General features: G+C 33.3%; 1 protein-coding gene across 43 annotated transcripts; it reads left to right on the plus strand.

The window, feature by feature from the left end:
• Positions 1-2296: 2296 nt before the first annotated feature.
• On the plus strand, positions 2297-20644 carry Csn1s1 (casein alpha s1). Of its 43 annotated transcripts, none has more exons than XM_040747307.1 (36): positions 2297-2381; positions 4082-4144; positions 5121-5153; positions 5851-5874; positions 6287-6334; positions 7545-7568; positions 7675-7713; positions 8189-8212; positions 8866-8889; positions 9952-9987; positions 10765-10797; positions 10960-11004; positions 11743-11784; positions 12212-12229; positions 12341-12358; positions 12469-12486; positions 12602-12619; positions 12708-12725; positions 12830-12847; positions 12962-12979; positions 13068-13085; positions 13201-13218; positions 13323-13340; positions 13455-13472; positions 13561-13578; positions 13687-13704; positions 13807-13824; positions 14173-14190; positions 14299-14316; positions 14426-14443; positions 16383-16424; positions 17302-17328; positions 18213-18236; positions 18885-19018; positions 19559-19602; positions 20274-20644. In XM_040747307.1, coding segments are annotated over exons 2-35 (957 nt in total). In that variant the 5' UTR covers positions 2297-2381; positions 4082-4093; the 3' UTR covers positions 19560-19602; positions 20274-20644. The 43 variants fall into 43 exon arrangements, with proteins under 43 accessions (XP_040603241.1, XP_040603242.1, XP_040603252.1 ...); XM_040747308.1 differs by having other exon boundaries at positions 9955-9987; XM_040747318.1 differs by lacking the exon at positions 16383-16424.
• Positions 20645-22261: the final 1617 nt, after the last annotated feature.

Genomic DNA, 22261 nt, shown 5'->3' on the forward strand with positions numbered 1-22261 from the left:
GTATCCATAAATAGGCTACGATTACTGTCTTAGATTTTATTGAAAACTTTCAAAGTCCTGCATTTAAAATTTTCTCCAGAGTTCAAAAAGAGGAACTACAAATAAGTGAGGGAACTAAAATCTGAGGGAAAAAAGAATTGACTCACACACAATTGCACCTCTGCATGCTTGCATGCTCTTTCATCTTCTTCTTCTTCTTCTTCTTCTTCTTCTTCTTCTTCTTCTTCTTCTTCTTCTTCTTCTTCTTCTTCTTCTTCTCCTCCTCCTCCTCCTCCTCCTCCTCCTCCTCCTCCTCCTCCTCCTCCTTCTCTTTCTGTCTCTTTCTCTCTGTCTCTCTGTCTCTGTCTCTGTCTGTCTGTCTGTCTGTCTGTCTGTCTGTCTCTCTCTCTCTCTCTCTCTCTCTCTCTCTCTCTCTCTCTCTTTCTCTCTTGTTTTACCTCAGTTCTTGGTGGTCCAGGTATACAGTTTGCAACAGTAATTCTTTTTACAATACAATATGAGGCTTGAGTTTCTCAAAGTCAGCAAGGCAGATAAGATTTACACACAGAGCAATAAACTAAAACTTCTAGGCAGAACTTTTAGCATCCATTACTTAGTGCCGTAGGTCAAAGAGAGGGACTAAGTTTAATTTGCACAAGAAACAAAACCTGGTGCCTTCCAGTGCTCTGGCCTCAGTGGTGGCACAGACCTTTAGGAAAGTTTACTTTTCCCTGAGGATGAGCAAATGAGCTGATTACTTTTGTCTTTCAGGGGAAACAGGAGGGAGCAGTAAATCTCTGAGCTAAAATCTTGAGTTAATAAAGGAGAATCTTTTAGTGCAGGGTTAGTTTAGGTTATTACTTCTCTATCTGCCAGTGAGGTAAAGTCAAGGGCATGCTTATATTTTCTATCCATCTAGGCAGCTATGAATCAACAACTTTGGACTTGTAGTAATTGTATGTCCTTGGATAATTAGGAATATCTTAGATGGGATGCTTTTGCCTAGGCTCTAAACACTGAACAAATAAATGCCTGCCAACAAAGGTAAATTGCAGGAAGGCAGACCTCTGCAATTACAATGGAGACCTGATAGTGGGAAACAGATCTCACACACAGCTGAGGTATATAATCAGTAAACTAGACCCTGTTAATTGAGAACAGGTATTTGCACATAGCTAGGGAGTGCAATCAGTAAAACCTCAAATGTATGAGAGAAATTTGTTTTAAGTAAATGATTAGATAGTACTAAACTGTGGGAAGTAAATCCCAACTTTGTTACAGAAAGGAATGGGCTAGAGGAAGAATCTACAGCAAGACACAGCCAATTCATTCACGATATTACAAGGCTAGGTACAGCTTTATGCTGGTTCATTCCTCAGAAGAATCGTTTATTCTTCTAAGTTATTAATGATGCAAAGTGTGTATAATTACTGCGTGGTTTTGTGGCTTGAAGCAAGTTTTAAATTTACTTAAAACATGTAACATGATTCTTCATAAAATAAAAAAATTAAATAAGATAAAATAAAAGGGACCATCACAATAATTATTTTAAATAGCCTAAATGTGACAATATTTTCTTCAGTATATAAAAATTCAAAATTGTGCAGTACTTAAAGTTAATTTTACAAATAGAATTGGAAATTGGAGAGAAAGGATTTTACCTTTCCTCTTCTTATATTGATTCTTACTTAAAATTAAATTAAGTCTAATCTTAATTCGAAAAGAAATGACAAATGTCTAAATAGATAAAAAGAAAGCGCAGAACAAAAATCTAGTAAGCAAAGCAATCACCAAAATTTATAGGACAGTTGTTTCTTCCTTAAAAAATATTCAGTACATACAGTATAAATGACATCATAAATTAAGTTACCAAAAAGGCAGCTGAAGACAAGTGACTTTTTAAAAGGTAGACTGAATGCTAGCATGTTAAAAATCATCAAATATTCTAAAGTTAAAAACATTTTGAGGACCTTATTTTCCCTCAAGTATTTCATTTAGACGAATGGGTTTCTCTAAAGATTTCCTGGGATTCCATATGCAGACAAGTCTTCTCAACTGTTCAATCAACACAAGGCCGTGTTCCAGTAGTAACGGTGAATCTATACCATTGATATTTTTAGTTTGAATAGCACCATCTTATTTCCTACATAATTTGCCATCATTACATGAATCACTTCTTTGTTGAAGACTTTTCTCAGAATTTCCCAACAGAGGAAGAGCTGAGAAGAAATTAATTTCCTATTTGAAAAAATTCTTAGAATTTATAAAAAAAACCTTTGTCTGAAACAAAACCACGAAATTAGCATTTCACTTATCAGTGAGTTTAAATAGCTCTGAAGCAAAGTCATCAGCCATCATCTTGACCATCTCCCAGCTTTCTTCTTCCCACTCTTGGGTTCAAGGTATTGTGTTCAATACAACGGCTGCTATGATTTCATAAAGTTAACTTTTAATACTCAATTAAATGCATTTGTAACATTTTCTATATGTTTATAAGATATTGATACTTTGTGACAGTGTTCTAAGAGCTTAAAACTGCATTTGTAAAGTTTCATGTCTTCTCAGAGATAAAGAAGAGATTATTATAGCTTTGTATAAATGAATTTACCTTTGATAACTGCAAATATTACATACTAAAATGATACATAGTTTTAATACTCTCTTAGGATAAGAAAATTCAAATCATTTTGTCCAATTGAATGTCAGTAGAAGTTGTCATGCAAGTATTTTCTGATTTCTATAAATATGATAGCAAAGGCCATTTTAACAGTGTTTCTCAGGACCATCTTTTATCAGTGTCATTTGGCTAATAAACATAAGAATATGCTAATGATACAGATTTATAAACAACTGCTTTGTGCAGATTTTTAAACTTATAACCTTGGAAAACCATCAGTAGATTCATACTAAATTGGACAGCATTTAAAAAGTGACTTCTTTACCAAAGCACTTTTAGATTCTTGATATATCAGTGATAGTTTTTTATCTAAGATGTAAAAGAATTACACGTACAATGCGATTTTACTTTGATTTGTTTTGTGTTTTACAAAACAGGGTTTCTCTGTGCAATCCTGGCTGTCCTGATACTCGCTCTGTAGACCAGGCTGGCCTCAAACTCAGAGATCCACCTGTTTATTCCTCTAAGTGCTAGGAATAAAGGCTATCACCACCACTCTCTGGTTATTATTTTCACCCTGTGTTCTTTTTCTTTCATCTATTTTTTCAATTTAAGTAAATGCTACTATCTGTAATTAAGAGCAATTTCCTGGAGCTCTAGAAGTGAAACACAAAAAGACATAGGAAACTAATAACATCCTTTTCAGTCATTGTCATCGAGCACTGTGGATAGCTTGATGAAGAAAGTTGTAATGTGAGAACCAATATTTACAAAATTAATTGCAGAAGGTTAGTAATATTAGCCAAGAGAATCTTCACAAAGAATTGAAGAATGGAATACTTTTAAGTTAATTTGCATAAAAGATACTTTTTCAAAGAATTTCAAGTGAAAATTCCCTTTGGGTTTTAGTTCTTTATGTTGCCCACTTCACACATGTGGTGATTCAAGAATTGCTCTTTGTAATTAATTCTAAGGACTGATGCTTCCACCCCTGCCCTTAAAGGTTATCATAATGAATATCAAATTATTCTTTAGACAGTAAATACAAATGCTAGGAAACTGGTATAAAAGAAGAACTAAGAAAGGGCAGGCAAGATGGCTCAGCATGTGTAGGCACTTGCCACAGAGCCAGCATTTGAGTTGCATCCCGAGGCTCCACATGGTAGCAGAAAAGAATGGACTTTGAATTTTGACCTCATGAGCTGTTCTATGACCTGCATGCATGCATGCAGTGTCAATACGTGGGTTCAGAGAGGAAGGATTGAAAGGAGAGAATATATAAATGAAAATTTAAAATTGGAAGAACTAAGATAACAAAAATGGTAAACATGTATCTTACTTGCATAACCAACCATCTTATGTTTTTAAAACTAATATGTCTAAAACCAATTTATTCTTATCATAATAAGTAGTTCTTTCTTGAAAGGTCAAGGAAAAAATATGAAGATAAGATCAACAAAGCTTTTCACTCTTTTCCTTAAATAGGCCTTGGCAACCATGAAACTTCTCATCCTCACCTGCCTCGTGGCAGCTGCTCTTGCCATGCCTGTGAGTACAGTGGATAGCAAATTCTATCATCTTGTTATAAATGATCCTCCAGTTGTTCACACCTGAGACTCCTACAGCAATAACCCTAAGCATTTGACAATTTCTAACAACTGTAATAAGAATTAGAAATGGGTTATGACTTCATATTCCTATCACATTATGTAATCCATCCAAATCCACAACTCCAGGTCACATGTCCTATTATAAAGTTAATAAACATACAATGAAAATCACATAAAAGTAAGAAAAATATTTCATGACCCTGAAATTGCATAACAGGATGTAATGTCTCATTTCCCCAGTACACCACAGAATAAGCATCCTTATAAGTATACCAAATATGCCAAAGAGCCTTCTATTCCAGAGGACTCTATGGAGTCAAATTCTCATTTTGGTTACCTTGTATCAGTATGACTTCTCAAGAAATAGAAAACTCATATACCAAAGAAAACAGTGTGGTGTCTGTATGTATATGTTACCATTCAAATAAATTAAATTGCTACCTTCACAGTCAAAATATGGATTTAAAATTATGTAATATAACTGGTGATAAAATGCAATCATGTCAAAATTTAGTGCATAGTCAGGATACTGCACACTTTGTTCCTTAATTAACATAATGTTTTAAAATTATTTTTAAAATTGTCATGGAATATAAATTGTCCAGAGAAATAAATTTTCATTTTGAACCAATTAAAAGTAACTGAGAGTTTTACTTTCCCAGCATTTTACATGGTTTTCTCAGTTCTCTGCCATAATGTAAAGAAAACAGATAAACTATTTTTTTCTTTGATAACTGTCAATAAAATATTTCTTTTTATTTTCAGAGCAACAGTTTCTAACAATTTTTATTACAATTGTTAAAGACTTTTCTTAAATGGCAGTTTTAAGTAAATGGTAATATATGTGCATTATTATAGTTATTTTGATTGATTTTAGCCTTTTTATGTCATTCAATTCCTCTGTTACTTTTCAGAGACTTCATTTAAAAAATGCAGTACACTTTCAAGTAAGTACTGTACTCTGCCCTTCTAGAACTTTCTCTAATCATGGGTCTTAATTGATGATGTACTGACAGCAAAAAGACCCAAACTAGGTCTGCCTGTCTTCCTTCCTTCCTCCCTTCCTTCCTTCCTCCCTTCCTTCCTTTCTTCCTTCTTTCCTTTCTTTTTCTTTGTGGAATAGCCCCTTTTACCTTTTCTGGGGGATATCTTTTCTGAAAAATTACCAACACATACAAGATTGGTTATTCTAACCAAACTTTTAAGTAAAAGAGCACATGGGGCATGCGAAATGGCTCAGCAGCTAAATGTTACTGCTGTGTAAGCCTGATGTCTTACATAAATTCCAGGATCTCAAACTGGAAGAAAAAAAAACAACTTTCAACCTTTAAGGTTGTCCTCTGGCCTCCATACATGTACCTTGGCATGAACATGCCCACTTAAACACACACAGACATACACACACACACACACGCACACACACATACACACACACACACATTACCATTTCATGTACTTATTCACAAGAAATAGCAAAACAATATGTTAATTCTGGTTTCTTTCTTTTCCATTAATCTTTGTGACTTTTAATTTGCTATAATTTTATATAATGAATCATGAATTATTTACCTCTGCCACACCACTATAATAGGCATTAATCCTCCAGTGTATGAACTAATGCCATACATCATTTATTCTTTGCAGAATCAACACCAGGACAGCAGTGAGGTAAGCTGAATGTGTAGAGAGCCAAGTCCACAGCCTCCTTGTGTCCTCCTCCATCCTTCAGTTAGTTACCATGAATGCCCAATACCTTCTACACACTGATTTATATCCATGTGTTAAAATACCTGGACTGCCCTCTCAATTCTGTTTTGATTTTATCTAAATGTAAAGTCTTTGTTGGGGATTTTGAAAATCTCTTAGATTTCTGATTTAGTACATAAATCTAAAGCTACAGATTTTTCTTCCACCTAAGAATCTGCTGATTTACTGAATTAAAAACACTTGCATTCCTGTGGGTAAAGAGTTCATTTTTGTGTGTTCACATTCATCTCAATATATGAATGAAATAATGTATTTCAACATACGTGTATACTCAGTATTATCATTTTATAATTTGAAATTTTAATTTCAACAGGAACAACAGAAATTTGTTGAGCTACCAACATATCTTGGGTTATATGAGGTAAGTGTTACCAACTTTAACATACAATTGCACTCATAGAGGAAAACTCATTATTTTTTTGCTAACATACAAGTAGTGGATTTCATTATGGAATTTCCATGCATGTGTCACTACTCTTTGTTCTCAGTAAATGGATTTAACAAAGCACAGTGTGCTTGTAAAAATGTTTGTACATTAGTTGACAGTCATTTTTATTCATTAAAAATTGGATTTTAATTTTAATTTATACTAAATTTTGCCTCTGACAAAAACACTTGTCCTTTCTTTCCATGACTTATTTAGCAGCTCAACATTCCATGCTCACAATGTATTCTGTGAGCATAGATGGTGCCTCAGATGTGCTACAGTTCCCTAAAATGTTGTTTGTTGAATATAAGAATATCAAATTCTAATGGAAGACTACTATTTATTTAAAAGACTTGATGGCTAACCCAACCCTATCTGAATGAATTTTATCATAAGCATTTTTAATTCTTTCCCTTATTTTTTATGATTATGTCATTTTCCCATTCTCTTTCCTTTCTCCAAACACGCCCAAGTAGCTGCCCCTGCTCTTCTTTCTTTCTTCATTAATTGGTACACATACACACACACACACACACACACACACACACACACACACACACACACGCATATATTTGGTTTTAGATAATCAATTGTTGTGCTCTTCCATGGGGAATACTATTTCTCATACTCTCAGCATTCGTTGATTACCCGTAGTTCTTTGTGTAGGGTTGAAGTCTCCTGGGCTTTCCATTGTCCATTTAGCATGTCCACTGTCAGAAGCTACCCCCATAAAGTCTCACTAGCATGACTGCCTAAACACGAGCTGACAAAGGGCAATATAACTTAAGACTAATTATCACACGTAAGCCAAGTCAAAATGAGTCTGTGGGATATAATGTAGAGTTAAAATATATACTCAAGTTAAAACCAATAGACTGCAGAACTGATTATTAACCAAAATGACTGGCAAAGACAACAAAATAAAGTAAAACAAATTTGAACATATTTTAAGAGCACATTTACTGATAGCATATACAAAGAAAGCACATCAAATAAACATTTAATTTTAGAATTGCTATGACAAGAAACACTCAGAAATTAATGGAAACTAGATTTATGTTTAAATGACATCAATTTAATTACAGACTTTCATTATTTATGTCCTTTTCACTAATATTGTTTTTCTTTCTTTGAAAACCATAAGAAACTCATCAGTGTCCTGAACAGAGTAAGAAACATTTTAAATTTAAACCACTATTAAAGTTAAATATTGTTAACTATTGAATACATGTGTAAATATTTGTTATACACATTACAATTTGCTTTTTCAACAGAGAGAGCTTCTGACAGGAGAACAGAGTGATGAAATTCAGGTATTAAAGTGTTCCCCAAAATACTGTGACAAATATATGCAGCTACATAGCACAAAATACTTTTATTTGTACTATCTATGTCATTTATTCTTTTCTTGAAACCCTAAATCACATATTCAAAATGACTAATGGATTCTATTGATAATTCAGAAGGTTTCTAACTTTATGGACTTACATGAATAATTATGATGGAGCAAGATATACTTATAACTCAATGACTAAACAAATAAATGTACTTATGATCTGGTCCATAGTTTGCATTTATGATGAAGACGAAAGGAATGCATTGTCAGAGATGATTAAAAATATTACAAGTGACCCAAGAACATTTTACAAAACACTTTTTAACTTGACTATTTGTTTAATTATTATTATATAAATTTAATACTGAAAGAGTATGTAGTTCTCAAAATTTGTAAGGCCAGTGACGTGTATCTTTTAAAATCTATTTGATGACTGGAATATTTTCCTACAGGCAACTATGGATGAATCAACTGAGGTAAATCTTATTGCTTAAAAATTTTCCACTGTGTATAGGTGGGTCATATTATAAGCACTCCATTTAGTTATCTTACCTAAATGATAGAATAATTCTTTTCATTCTATGATATATATACCTCTAATTCCTAGAAATAAAAGTTATTGCTTTCTGTTTGCTGGAATTAAGTAGATGTCACACAAACACTGATATTTTGAACTTTAGCCCTGGGGGTGATATCTTTCTACTGCTGTGATCCTAAAACTTGGGAACAGAATATTAAGTAGAAAAAAATTCATTTCCCAAATGAATTTATCCACCCTTGAATCACTCTACTCTGATACAATTTTATTTGTTGCATGCCTTTTACACAGTTGTTCTGCTCAATGTCCAGAAATGAACTTAAGAGAAAACAAAAAGTTACAGGGTCACAGATACATTAATAGGTTGACAGTCACTCGCAATGTGGAAGAACCCAAAAGATTTGAATTAATCTTGGAAATGCAAATTATGAAAATGAATACTTCAGTTTGACAAGTTTATTTTTTAATTTGCCTCAATTCTTAAATATTATACCAAATATCTATTTGTTTCTAGCAACTATTTGAGTTGGTAGTTACTAGTTTAATATTTGTCATGAAAAGATAAATTTTCTTTTCATTTCCTTTCCTTAGGAACAAGCAATGGGAATTGCTCAGGTGAGGTGCTGTTATTCTAAGGAACTATGAGATTATGCATCACATGAACTGCATGCAGTCTGCTCCATTTTAAGAACACTGCCTTAAGCTGAGCACACTGGGAAAATGAATTTAGAAGTATTTTCTTTCTTCGATTTCTCAGAGAATTGTGTCCCATTTTATGCATAAAGAATGCACAGGGTTTTCCAGTTAGAATTAGAATTAGAAGTAGAATTTAAGCCATTCAAATAATAGTCAGTAAAATAAAAAATATTTGCTTACTTCTTAGAATAGGACCCAAAAAGCAACAAAATATGCATCAATGTCAGACACTGCATCGAAACACATTTGGAACCAAGTACTTCCTTTGCTACTCCCAAGTGTGGTGTTGAAACAGAAGGTACTCACATCATACCAGCTTAGGATGGATGTACTGTGTTGCCAACTCTAAAGAATGTGAAGAAACTCCATGGACCTATTATGTATATAGTCATTCAAGTATCTCCAGAAACAAATAATCAGTGGAATATTAAAACCAATCTTGTAAAATGTATTACTGGAGATGAAACCGCATAGGCATATATTTGAATGAAGTAGAAGAAAGAGTAAATATTTCAAAGGGTATATGATTTTATGCCTAATCTAACTTTCTCCCCACATTAAGACTGTTATTTTTAAAATTTTCAGTTTATTCACATTAACAAGGCCCAAAACATGTGACACTACACATTGTCCCTAGGGTCTTTGATAACTTTGCTTAATAACTATTTCTTTAAATTTTCATTTTATCAAAAGAGGTGTCATAAATTTTGCATTAATACAATGATATAGTTAGTTGTCTTTGTTTTAGTAAATAAAAAGTATTATTTAAAGTTTTTCTTTTCACTTCCTTGCTAGTTAGTTATTAGGGTTCCTTCCACACAATTTTTCATGTAAAACCGGTAAGAAAATGCACCATAGTGGCCACAAGTCTTTTTACATAGTATGTTTGAACTCTAAAATGACCCTTTTGATGTCATGGGATTGTTTTCTTCAAATTCTAAACCTTTAAAGAGGTCATGAGACTCATTTTCTTCCTCTTAGCAGCAGGACGACTCCAGCAGCATCTCATCAAGCGAGGTAAAGGGTTTTCATTTTCACTCCTAGCTCCAGTTACCTGGTAGATATTTGTGAAAATCTGTAGTACAATAAAAGATCTCCTTGCTCTAGATTCTATATGTGTTGACATTATGTCAGTTTTAATATTTGTCATCCAAAAAGAAGAAGAAAGCAACTACTTATCAAACATGAATTTAAAGAGTCATTTTTGAGCAAATAACCTTATCTGGCCATGTATGGTTTCTTCCTGTCTGATTGTTCATCTTTACATTTAGTTTCCTTCTTCATCATCCTCAGATGTTTTTTTATAGAACTTGAGGTTATTAAATGATCTCTTCCAAGTGAATGACATGTGTGCTTTATGTTCTGTATAGAAGCCATTTGTATCTGGATCATTCTGGTTCTAGAATAATATTAGCAGGATTTGTTGCCTCTGGAAAAATCTAAAGAAAGAACAGTACATCAAAAAAGATGCTGAGGCCAAGGCATTGATTTTAACAGTGAAATTTCCAGTTATTAAAATAAAATGTAGGACAAGGAGAGTAGTTACGTAATTTTTACAGTAGTTTTTCTGCATCTACTGTAACATTCTAAGTTATGTCCTAGTAAAAACAGTAAGAAGAAAGGTGGTGTAAATATAATGTGCAACCCAAACATCAGCCCCATCTCATTGTCTGGGAGTTTGTGGCTTAAGATCAGTTTAGTGTAGTAATTTAGTAATGTGGCATGTTATTGTTTAGAATACATCAAATTAGAATATGTTATAACTATAAATCTGTGTTTTCCTCATTTTGTTAGGAATCCGAGAATGCTATTCCCAGTAACAGTGAGGTAAGGTATATTTGCTAAATTTAACATAAGCTAACAATATGCTATTATTAAGTTATGCAAACAAAGTATACCCACACAATCTTCATATCTGTAATATCTTTCTTTCATTCTTTCTTTCCTTCCATCCTTCTTTCCTTCTTTATTTTCTTTCTTTTTTTTTAGACTAAGCACATTTCAAGTGAAGACATACTCAACCAGTGCACCCTGGTAAGACTTCATTGAGTCTTTCCAAAGCAGAAATTCAGTGAGTCTCGTGAAGTCAGTGCAAACCTTATAATGATGCTGTATCTCCATCTTGAATGGGGAATTAATTGCAATATGTATTCTCATGAAATCTACATAACTAATTACCAACTTCTAAACTTAGTAACAGCGTTTATCCTGTGTTTATGATGCTTTCATTTCAACTAGGTATTTTATTTTATGTTTTCAATTTGCAAATCTGAATAACACACTACCTAAATGTTGGCACATTAATTTGTCAAATTTAAGCTTCAGTTGAAGCTGTGTTTTCAATCAATCTGATATATTCATTGTGTCTTGTGATAAAATAAATATTAAATTATTAATGTGCTAAAGATAGCACATCATAGTCTCTCAATAAACTTTAATTAGCATTGGAAACATTTTAACTTGGCTCATGAAGCATTATGAATTAGTTTGTAAAACCTAATTCATCTTCTGGCTTCCCAGCCTGAGGATACTGCAAATATGACTGCCTAATAGCCACACTTAAAGATAACTACAATATGATTTAAATTAAAAGTTTTTATAAAAAATTATTAATGATTATAACAGAGATAAATTCATTTGAAATAGAAAAGGTTCTGAAATAAGAGCAATAATTCCTCATCTTTTAGTCCTGAAAAAAGACATTGCAGTTTTACTATCTAAAACCACTGAATTGTGCACATGAAATTCAAAATATTTCTTCATTTTAAACAGGAACAGCTTAAGAGACAGATCAAATGCAGCCAACTATGTCAGGTAACCTTTTATTCATTATAATACTAATTCATATTCAATTATAGCGATAATATAACGAGTTTTATTCACATATATCTTCTTTTCTTTCTTTAAGTAAGCTATTTATTCTAACTTTGACATTAATAATAATTAACCCATTATTAATATGAATATCAACCTGCAATGTTTAGCACTTCTACTTTTCTGAAGCAGAACTCAAGTTTATTAACTCTTTCATGTAAACATGACATTAAGAGACAGGGGAGAGAAACAGGGAATATCATTATATACTGTACAGAGAATGTGGGCTTCTTAAGACTGAGCTAGTTAGACATCATGTACTTAATTGCTAACTAGGGAAAATTTACATTAGTGCAGTCAAATTGTACATTACTCTAGTACAAATTCTATGTTAATATACTAAAGGAAAAATTTTTTTCTTCCCTAGCAAGCTACCCTGGCCCAGGTGAGTTTTATTTCTAGCTAACTCTAAATTATTTTAATATTTTTAAAATACTATAACTATACAAATTCCATGTCAATCAATATACTGAAGACTTATTTTTTTTGTCTTTAGCAAGCTTGCCTGGCAGAGGTAAGAGTTTTAAATTATATCTAAATTATTTTAGTATTTCTCAGTAATTATACCAATACAAATTCCGTGTCAATCACTATGCTAATAGGAGAATTATTTTTCTTCTGTAGCAAGTTTCCCTGGCTAAGGTAAGATTTTTTTCTTTTATTGAATCTAAATTATTTTAATATTTCTCAATAATTACGCCTATAAAAATACTATGTCAATCAATATACTAATAAAAGAATTACTTTTCTTCTATAGCAAGCTTGCCTGGCCCAGGTAAGACTTTTAAATTAAATCTAAATTATTTTAATTTCTCAAATATGTCAATCAACATGCTAATTGGAGAATTATTTTTCTTCTGTAGCAAGCTTCCCTGGCTCAGGTGAGAGTTTTAAATTAAATCTAAATATTTTAATTTCTCAAATATGTCAATACAAATTCCATGTCAATCAATATACTAATAGGAGAAATATTTTTCTTATGTAGCAAGCTTCCCTGGCTGAGGTAAGAATTTTTCTTTTATTGAATCTAAATTATTTTAATATTTCTCAATAATTATGCCAATACAAATACTATGCCAATCAATATACTAATAGAAGAATTACTTTTCTTCTATAGCAAGCTTGCCTGGCCCAGGTAAGACTTTTAAATTAAATCTACATTATTTTAATTTCTCAAATATGTCGATCAACATGCTAATTGGGGAATTATTTTTCTTCTGTAGCAAGCTTCCCTGGCTGAGGTAATATTTTTTTCTTTAACTGAATCTAAATTATTTTAATATTTCTCAATAATTATGCCAATACAAATTCTATGTCAATCAATATACTAATAGAAGAATTATTTTTCTTCTATAGCAAGCTACCCTAGCTCAGGTGAGAGTTTTGAGTTTAATCTAAATATTTTAATTTCTCAAATATGCCAATACAAATTCCATGTCAATCAATATACTAATAGGAGAATTATTTTCCTTATGTAGCAAGCTTCCCTGGCTGAGGTAAGATTTTTTCTTTTATTGAATCTAAATTATTTTAATATTTCTCAATAATTACGCTTATACAAATACTATGTCAATCAATATACTAATAGGAGAATTACTTTTCTTCTATAGCAAGCTTGCCTGGCCCAGGTAAGACTTTTAAATTAAATCTAAATTATTTTAATTTCTCAAATATGTCAATCAACATGCTAATTGGAGAATTATTTTTCTTCTGTAGCAAGCTTCCCTGGCTCAGGTGAGAGTTTTAAATTAAATCTAAATTATTTTAATATCTCTTAAATATTATGCCAATAAATTCTATGCCAACCAATATGCTAATAAGAGAATTATTTTTCTTCCATAGCAAGCTTGCCTGGCCCAGGTAAGACTTTTAAATTAAATCTAAATTATTTTAATTTCTCAAATATGTCAATACAAATTCCATGTCAATCAATATGCTAATAGGAGTATTTTTCTTCTGTAGCAACCTTCCCTGGCTGAAGTAAGATTTTTTCCTTGAATAAATCTAAATTATTTCAATATTTCTCAATAATTATGCCAATACAAACTCTATATCAATCAATATGCTAATAGGAGAATTATTTTTCTTCCATGGCAAATTTCCCTAGTTAAGGTAACAGTTTTAAATTAAATCTAAATTATTTTAACTTCTCAAATATGTCAATCAACATGCTAATCGGAGAATTATTTTTCTTCTGTAGCAAGCTTCCCTGGCTGTAAGATTTTTCTTTTACTGAATCTAAATTATTTTAACATCTTTCAATAATTGTGCCAATACAAATTCTATGTCAATCAATATACTAATAGGAGAATTATTTTTCTTCCATAGCAAGTTTCCCTGGCCCAGGTAAGAGTTTTAAATTAAATCCAAATTATTTTAATATCTCTTAAATATTATGCCAATAAATTCTATGCCAACCAATATGCTAATAAGAGAATTATTTTTCTTCCATAGCAAGCTTCCCTGGCCCAGGTAAGATATTTTACTAAATCTAAATTATTTTAATATTTCTCAAATATTATGCCAATACAAATTCTATGTCTACCAATATACTAAAAGAAGATTTATCATTCTTCTTTAGCAAGCTGCCCTGGTACAGGTAAGAATACTTACTAAAATTTAAATTTTTTAAGTTTTTTTATTTTTTAAATTTTAATTAGAAACAAGGTTGCTTCGCATGTTAATCCCAGTTCCCTCTCCTTCCACTCCTCCCATATCCTCCCACTAATCCCCCCATTCCTCCTCCCCAAGTCCCCACTCCTTTCCCCAGGGAGGAGGCCCTCCATGGGGGCTGTCCAGAGTCTGTCATTTCATCCAGGGCAGGGCATAGGCCCTACCCCCAATAATCCAGGCTGAGAGAACATCTCTCATTGTGGGATGGGCACCCAAAGTCCATTTGTATGCCAGGGATAAATACTGATCTCCATAGATTGCCTAGGGCTCCTCACTGACACCCACATTCAGGGGGTTGTGATCAGTCTTTATCTGGATTCCCAGCCATCAGTCTGGGGTTCAAGAGCTCTCCCTTGTTCAGGCCAGCTGTTTCTGTGGGATAAACAAAACCAATCTTGACCCCGGTGCTCCTTCTCTGTCATTGGGTTCCTTGATTTAAGCTCAGTGATTAGCTGTGGGTGTCTGCCTCTGCTTCCATAAGTCATTGGTTGAAGGTTCTATCTCCCAGACACTCTGGCTGTGGGATTTTATGCTGGCACTCCCCTAATCCATACCTAAAATCTGTATATGAGTGAGTATATACCATGTTTGTCTTTTTGTGAGTGGGTTACCTCACTCAGGAAAGGAAGAAGTCAAACTTTCACTATTTGCAGATGATATGATAGTTTACATAAGTGATGCAAAAAACTCTGCTAGGGAACTCCTACAGCTGATAAATATTTTCAGCAAAGTGGCAGGATACAAGATCAACTCAAGAAAATCAGTAGCCCTACTTTACATAGGCAATAAAAGGGCTGAGAAAGAAATCAGAGAAACATCACCCTTTACAGTTGCCACAAACAACATAAAATATCTTGGAGTAATGCTAACCAAAGAAGTGAAAGTCCTGTTTCACAAGAACTTTGAGTCTTTAAAGAAAGAAATTAAAGAAAACACCAGAGAATGGAAAGATCTCCCATGCTCTTGGATAGGCAGGATCAACATAGTAAAAATGGCAGTCTTGCCAAAAGCAATCTACAGATTCAATGCAATCCCCATAAAAGTCCCAGAAAATTTTAAATTATTTTAATATTTCCACTATGTGCTATGGTGATAGTGAGATCCATATTATTGTTCTAGTTTTCATGTTGATTCCGTTTAAAACAAATGTATAAAAATTTAAACTTTTTGTTTCCCTGACAATTTCTCAGAAATTAGCTGATTGTCTTAGCTATGTATGCCAGGGTATGAAAGAAACTTACACATTTTTGAAGCACCCTAGGTTTGCATACGTTTCCCATAATATTTCATCATATATAATGCAGTTTTTAAAACAAGACAAGTACATGGTAAATGTTGACTATTCATAAATAAATAAAATCAATATACTAAAAGAAACAAAATGTTTTTTCTATTTAGTAATCTGTCTCTGCCCAGGTGTTATCATTTATTAAATTTTAAATATTTTAATATTTATATTCTGTGTTGCATTTTAAGAACATAAACTTTTTTAAAGAACAGAAACATCTTCCATGCTTGAGTCAGGTCTAATACTCAAACATGGTATTATTTTACTTGAAATTTACCAAAGAAAAATATTAATAGTGATTTCAAATGGGTATGAAAATAAATATAGTCTTGAAGAATGGATAGGCTATTATTTCTTCTAGAGAATAAAACTATTTACTATGAATTTTTTGCAAACTCCAGTAAATTTTTTAATTCACTCAGAATAAGAAAGTGTAGATTTTTTTCAGTAACCCTTGCATGGAATCTATATTGTACACTGTAATTTTTGTGGATTCTGACATAATCTCTACTCATTGTCATGAGAACCGCAGCGTGATGTCAGATGTCTGAGTAATCAATAATGTGTCTCTATACAGGAACAACCTTACAAAATGAGTGCATACAACCAGTTTCAAATGGTAATTTTTTTCTCTGTATTATGAAATAACAATATATTACGTTTTTGTTTTAAAATAGCTTCTCACTCTTGAAAAGCTTCCCTCCCGCCCCCATCTTTTCCTCTTTCTACCTTTTGTTAACTAATTTACAATGGTAACTACAAGCACACAGATGACTGGTCTCCATCCTTTGGGTGGGACCTGCTCCTGCTTCTCCTTGTGCATCTCTCATGTCCTGTGGGCAGGACAACTATAATCACAATAATTTTGAAGAGGCACTTTCTATAGCTACATTTTTTCATGTTAACATCTATTTTGTTGTCAGTAACTATACCTGTAAATTTCTGACTGTCAAACTGAATGTGGTTTAGGAATCTGCAGTTCAGTTTTAGTCATATTCCCTTAACTGGGTCATGCTGGAGACTGACTAATTGACACACTATTCTTTAAAGAGACCATCTAGACTCAGGGAGACTGTATCAAATCCTTCCACTTTCTATTTTTTCATCTACGAGGTGAATTTTTCGATAATAGAGAGTGGATACTGTCTGTTGTACTCTGTATGCCACTGGTTCCCTAGCGTCCCTGTCATTTAAGGTAAAAATTAGTTACTATGAAACAACTGTTGCCCAGCAATTCTGACTCAGGCAGATCACTAGACCAATAGCATACCATGGAGATTTCTGACAGGAACTCAGAATTTAGTGAATCAGCGATTGTTGAGGGTGCCTCTGTGTCTTAATGGAAAATATGTCAGTGAGTAATTAAACAGCAGTTGACAAGATTAGTGTCAGTTCTCAAATAATGAACAAGAAAAGTTTCGAATAGGTTGTTTCTGCTGCCCTTATAGTGTCAATACATCCTAAAAGGTAATTCCTATTTCCTTTTCTCTTTGCAGGGACAGCCTATGAGTGCAGTAGATCAGGTATAGCATCACTGGTGTACACATCTGTGTGGGTGCATGTATACTGTTGCCATAAATATTCTTTTATACATACTAGTCGGGTCAATAAGTAGCATTGTTCCAGTATTTCTTAGCTGCTGGCTATTCATGGGCTTTCCTGTGGTATTTCTGACTTTGCTGTAGAATTTCAGATTTAAGTTGACACAGAAAAATGAAAGACTAATTCTTAAGACATAACTGAATGAAAATACTTTCAGTCCAAACTTTAAATTAGAAAAAAATACCAATTTGATACTCTGTTGTCCAAATACATCTCTGCAACGGAAACAATTTAGATTCTCAATATGAATATATATTGTGTCTCACATTGGCGAAATTAATATGTCTGTCAATTTTTCATTGCCCCCAACCTCCATGTCTTAATGTTTCTAGTGTCTTTGTTTGTCTTTGTTTTTAAAAGCAGTCGCTATGTGTTCAAATTGTAGACTCTGGGTCACGTGGTTTCACTTATTTATTTTTCATAGAAAATTCTAATAGGAAAACGCAAGTGAAGAAAGTGATGGAATTTTCTTTCTATAAATATTATTACGGTTAAATTACTCCCAAAGATTTTAAATCTTGAAGCAATTAGTCGGTTTCATAATGGTTTGTCAGTGTGTCTTATTATCTTCTTTGCATTCTTGAATTCTCAAATCACTCTCACTTCTCAAAGCAAAAGCAAATAAGGGGCAATTAAAGTGCAATGGATATGTTGGTTTCAACCTTCCACATAACTCTTTTAGAAGACAATTTGAAAATTGTACATATAGATGTTCTTCTTTAAAAATTTGGTAAAATAATTTAGTCTCTATTGGTGCCCAGCTATATGTAACTTACATTGATATTTTTCCTCTCTCTCCACCAAGAAACTGGTCCAGTTGTTTGTTCAGGTCAGTTGTTTTATTATTTAATTTAATTTCATATATATGTATTAAAATAGAAATTTCATATATAGTATTTTTTATTATTTATGTAAGTTTTCATAGGAAAATTTGACAAGTTTTTAATTTTATTTCTGGGCCCATGAAATACAAATTCCATTTATATAGAGAGGTTTGTGTGTATTGCCATAGAAATTCCTTAATTTCTAACTAAAATTCTGTAAGATCAATAGAGGCAGCTGTTCCAATATTTCAGAAAGGAGCACACTTTTTTTTGTACTCCAAACTAGTTTCTTGGGAGGCCCTGAGCTAACATTTAGAGAATTACTATCTACATATCAGACATTCAGGGATCAGATATAACTGATCCTAGGGAAAGGACCCTTCTTTGGACATCAGAGTGCTTAAGCAAAGTTAAATAGGTTTAAATTAGCAAAACTACTTTTTGTATTTAAAATATCAATGAGTTCTAATTAACCACTAATGAGATTCATGTTCTCATTTTGTCCTGGGCTCTGGTAATTGGATCTGTATGGATAATGCTGGACCTTGATATTTAGTTTTGGACACTGACGTTAAAAAGTGAAACTTTCAATCCAGCTCTCCAGGGACTCAAACAGTTTAACTGCTCACACATTTTTTTGTCCTTCACTAAAGGCCTTTCCACAATTCTACCAGTATCCCCTTTGGGCTCATCTTCCACAAGAAGTGCAGCACTTTACCCCTGAATCTGTTCTTAACACCGTGGAGCCAATTGGCCCGAACAATGAGGAAGGAACCAAAGTGTGGTGGTAGGTATATGGAAATTACTGCATGCTAATGTTCCACCGAAGGAAACAAAGTGACTTAAAGAACATCCATAAGAAAATATTTAGTGTAAAAAGGACCAGTCAGATACTTCCTGGAATTTAAGACTCAAAATCACTTCTCCATAACAGGCAGAGCAGAATTCTCCATTCAGTAAATGCAACCCATTTTAATGATGGAAGCAGAAAGCTGCCAACCCACAGTAAACCTTATCCTTCTTCAAGTTTCACTAATCTCTAAGCACTTTCCTTCTGTGTATATGTATGATCAATGTGAAAATGGTATGTATATAAAAGACCTCATATTTAGGCATGCATTCATCTTGAATTTAACTTCTGGTCTTTTCCTCATTTGAAATACTATGGTAATGCGTTTTTCTTCTTAGCTTTAAGGTGATCAATTTCAGTAATCTTTGTCAAGCGTAGTCAACTAAGGACTTAATAAGTAACTACCATCTTTTCCTCATTAAAAATTTACTACTGAATAAATTCATCGACTGATATGAATGATTTTTGTTATTTCAGAGATATTAATTCAATTCTCAGGACCTCCACAATTATAGCGCTTGGTGAGTTTATAGGCTCTATGTCTAACACTCAGTGGTACTTTCATTTGAAATTTGAGTTTTCATAATTATGTATTTAAATAACATTAGAATTTAAAATGTATATAATAGCAAAAATGTTTCACTCATAATTGTTATAATAAGGTAAAACACTATGCAATTATGTGTGAATGTTACTACGTTTTCATGGAATAGTGCCTCTGAGTATGTAAAGACAAACAGCCAGACACTATGCCTTATGAGACTAAGGCAGGAATCAGTAGCAAGTCATACAGTAAAACTAAATGTGTGTTTTAATCATTTCAGCTACTCTAAGTGTATGTGTGTGTGGTGGTGAGATGTTCTTTACATCCCCCCAAATATGAAATTAATGAAATGGTAATCTTCTGATGTATGTGATAGCCTGGTAGCATCTTAGCATCATCAATAATAATGCAAAAAGTTACAGCTTAGTAAATAGTTACACACACCAAACCAAGAGTAGTGTGTGTGTGTGTGTGTGTGTGTGTGTGCGCGCTTGTGTGTTTGTATTAGTAATAGAGAAATAAAAATGACCGTACGGGCTAGTTTGATATAAAAAGAAAATGAGTAGTAAAGTCTATAAAATAATCACAATTTCTCTCCCCTCAAAATTATATCTATATCTAACCATGCATTTCCACCTCTACTTACAGATGTGACTGGAATCTCCGTCCTATTCATTTCTCTCCACTCATTGAATGGAACCATCATCTTACCCTAAGGCTTAACTGTTATTCTAGAATAGGAAAACACCATGTAGAGGGTAATTTATCTTGAGTCTTCTACTGCATATTATAGCTAACCTTTCCTAGATATATTCTATCTGAATTCCAGTCCCATCATGCCAGTAAGAAAAACACCCGAGCAGAGAGAATAGAAGTCTTTAACTAAGTTTCTATAATGGAAAATTAGTATTAAGTCTTTGAATTGACTCTTCTGTAAATACCATTATTTGGGGTAATTGTGAGCAGTAACTGAGATTTTCTTTCTTCTCTTTTCAATAAATTATAGTTTAAAGCACAAATCATGTTTTTTTGTCATTACTGAGTGTTTACATAACTTTGTGGATTGTTTGTGTATGTGCAAATCTGCGTTTGAGCTAACTTTATGTCATTTTAATGAATTTTCTGTTAGATATCTTTACTTCTACCTGATGCTGAAACTCATAAAAGATACTTGTAAGCTATACACAGCATCTTTAATTTTTATTTAAATTAAAAACAATTTTATTTTACATACCAATACCAGTTTCCTCTCCCTCCTATCCTCACATGGCCCCCAACAACTCCCCTCCCACCTCCTATCCACTCCTCAGAGCATTTGAGGCCTCCCATGGGGGATCATCGATGTCTGTCACATCATTAGGGGCAGGAACAAGACCCTCCCCCTCTGCATCTAGGCAGAGAGAGTATCCTTCCATGGAATACTCTCTCAGTTCATGCACTAAAGATAAATACTGATTCCACTGCCAGTGACCCCATATATTAACCAGACCTCCAAACTGACAACCTTGTTCAGCGAGTCTGGAACAGCCCTATTTTGGTTCCCCAGCTATCAGTCTGGGGTCCATGAGCAACCTCTTGTTCATGTCAGCTGTTTCTGACACCCACATTCAGGAAGCCTGGTTCAGTCTTATGAGGGCTCTTCAGCTATCAGTTTTGAGTCCATGAGCTCCCATTTGCTCAGGTCAGCTGTTTCTGTGGGTTTCCCCACCCTGGTCTTGACCCCTTTGCTCATCACTCCTCCCTCTCTAGAACTGGATTCCAGAAGTTTGGCTCAGTGATTAGCTGTGAATCTCTGCTTCTGTTTCCATTAGATACTGGATAAAGGAAGAGAGAAGGGGATGGGGGGCATCTTTAATTTAAAGTTGCTTTTTTATAGAATTTCTACCATCTTAGTAAACAGAATTATACATCAGTATTTGGGTGATGAGTTCTCTGGGTGTTTGAACCTGGTTATGCTTTACTTCTGATATTTGAATATATTTGAGGCAAATTCATGATCATATACAATAAACTAAAAATTAACACCACAAGACTAAACACATCAATTTCATCTAAGATTATTAGTAGAACAGAAAGTTGTGTTTTCTGTAATATAAACTAGGGCCAAACTAGGTTAAATCTGATCATAAGGCTCTTAAGTGGGTCTTCTTATTTGGAAGATAAAACAAATTGCTTCTGTTTCCTTACTTTTTAAATAAGCTTGAAGAAGATGCACTTACAAGATTGCTGTTGTGTAAGACAAATATAAAGAACTAAGATTGTCACAATAGAATATGCATCATCTGCAATAAGTAGTTATCATTGCGTTATTAAACTTTTCATGATCCTTCACCATTATCCTCCAGGAAATGTGGGGGAGTAGAGTCACATTCTTTTGACTCATTACTATTCCCCTTTTCAATCTTTAGCACTCACTAAAGATTACCCAGAAATGCAATACACTGTTAATTTACAACTTAAATACAGGAGACATGATTTCTAATGTGCCTTTTTCTACCTCTTCACTCTATACACCAGGGGGAATAAATCAGTTCTTTATAGCAATTCAAACTATACACTGCAACCTGGGCATCCTAGGAATTAACTAGGAATGGTTTCTATTCTTCCTAAAATTAGTGGAAGCAAAATCTCATGCA

This window comes from Mesocricetus auratus, unplaced genomic scaffold (assembly GCF_017639785.1).
Source record: "Mesocricetus auratus isolate SY011 unplaced genomic scaffold, BCM_Maur_2.0 Super-Scaffold_100006, whole genome shotgun sequence".
Taxonomy (NCBI): domain Eukaryota; kingdom Metazoa; phylum Chordata; class Mammalia; order Rodentia; family Cricetidae; genus Mesocricetus; species Mesocricetus auratus.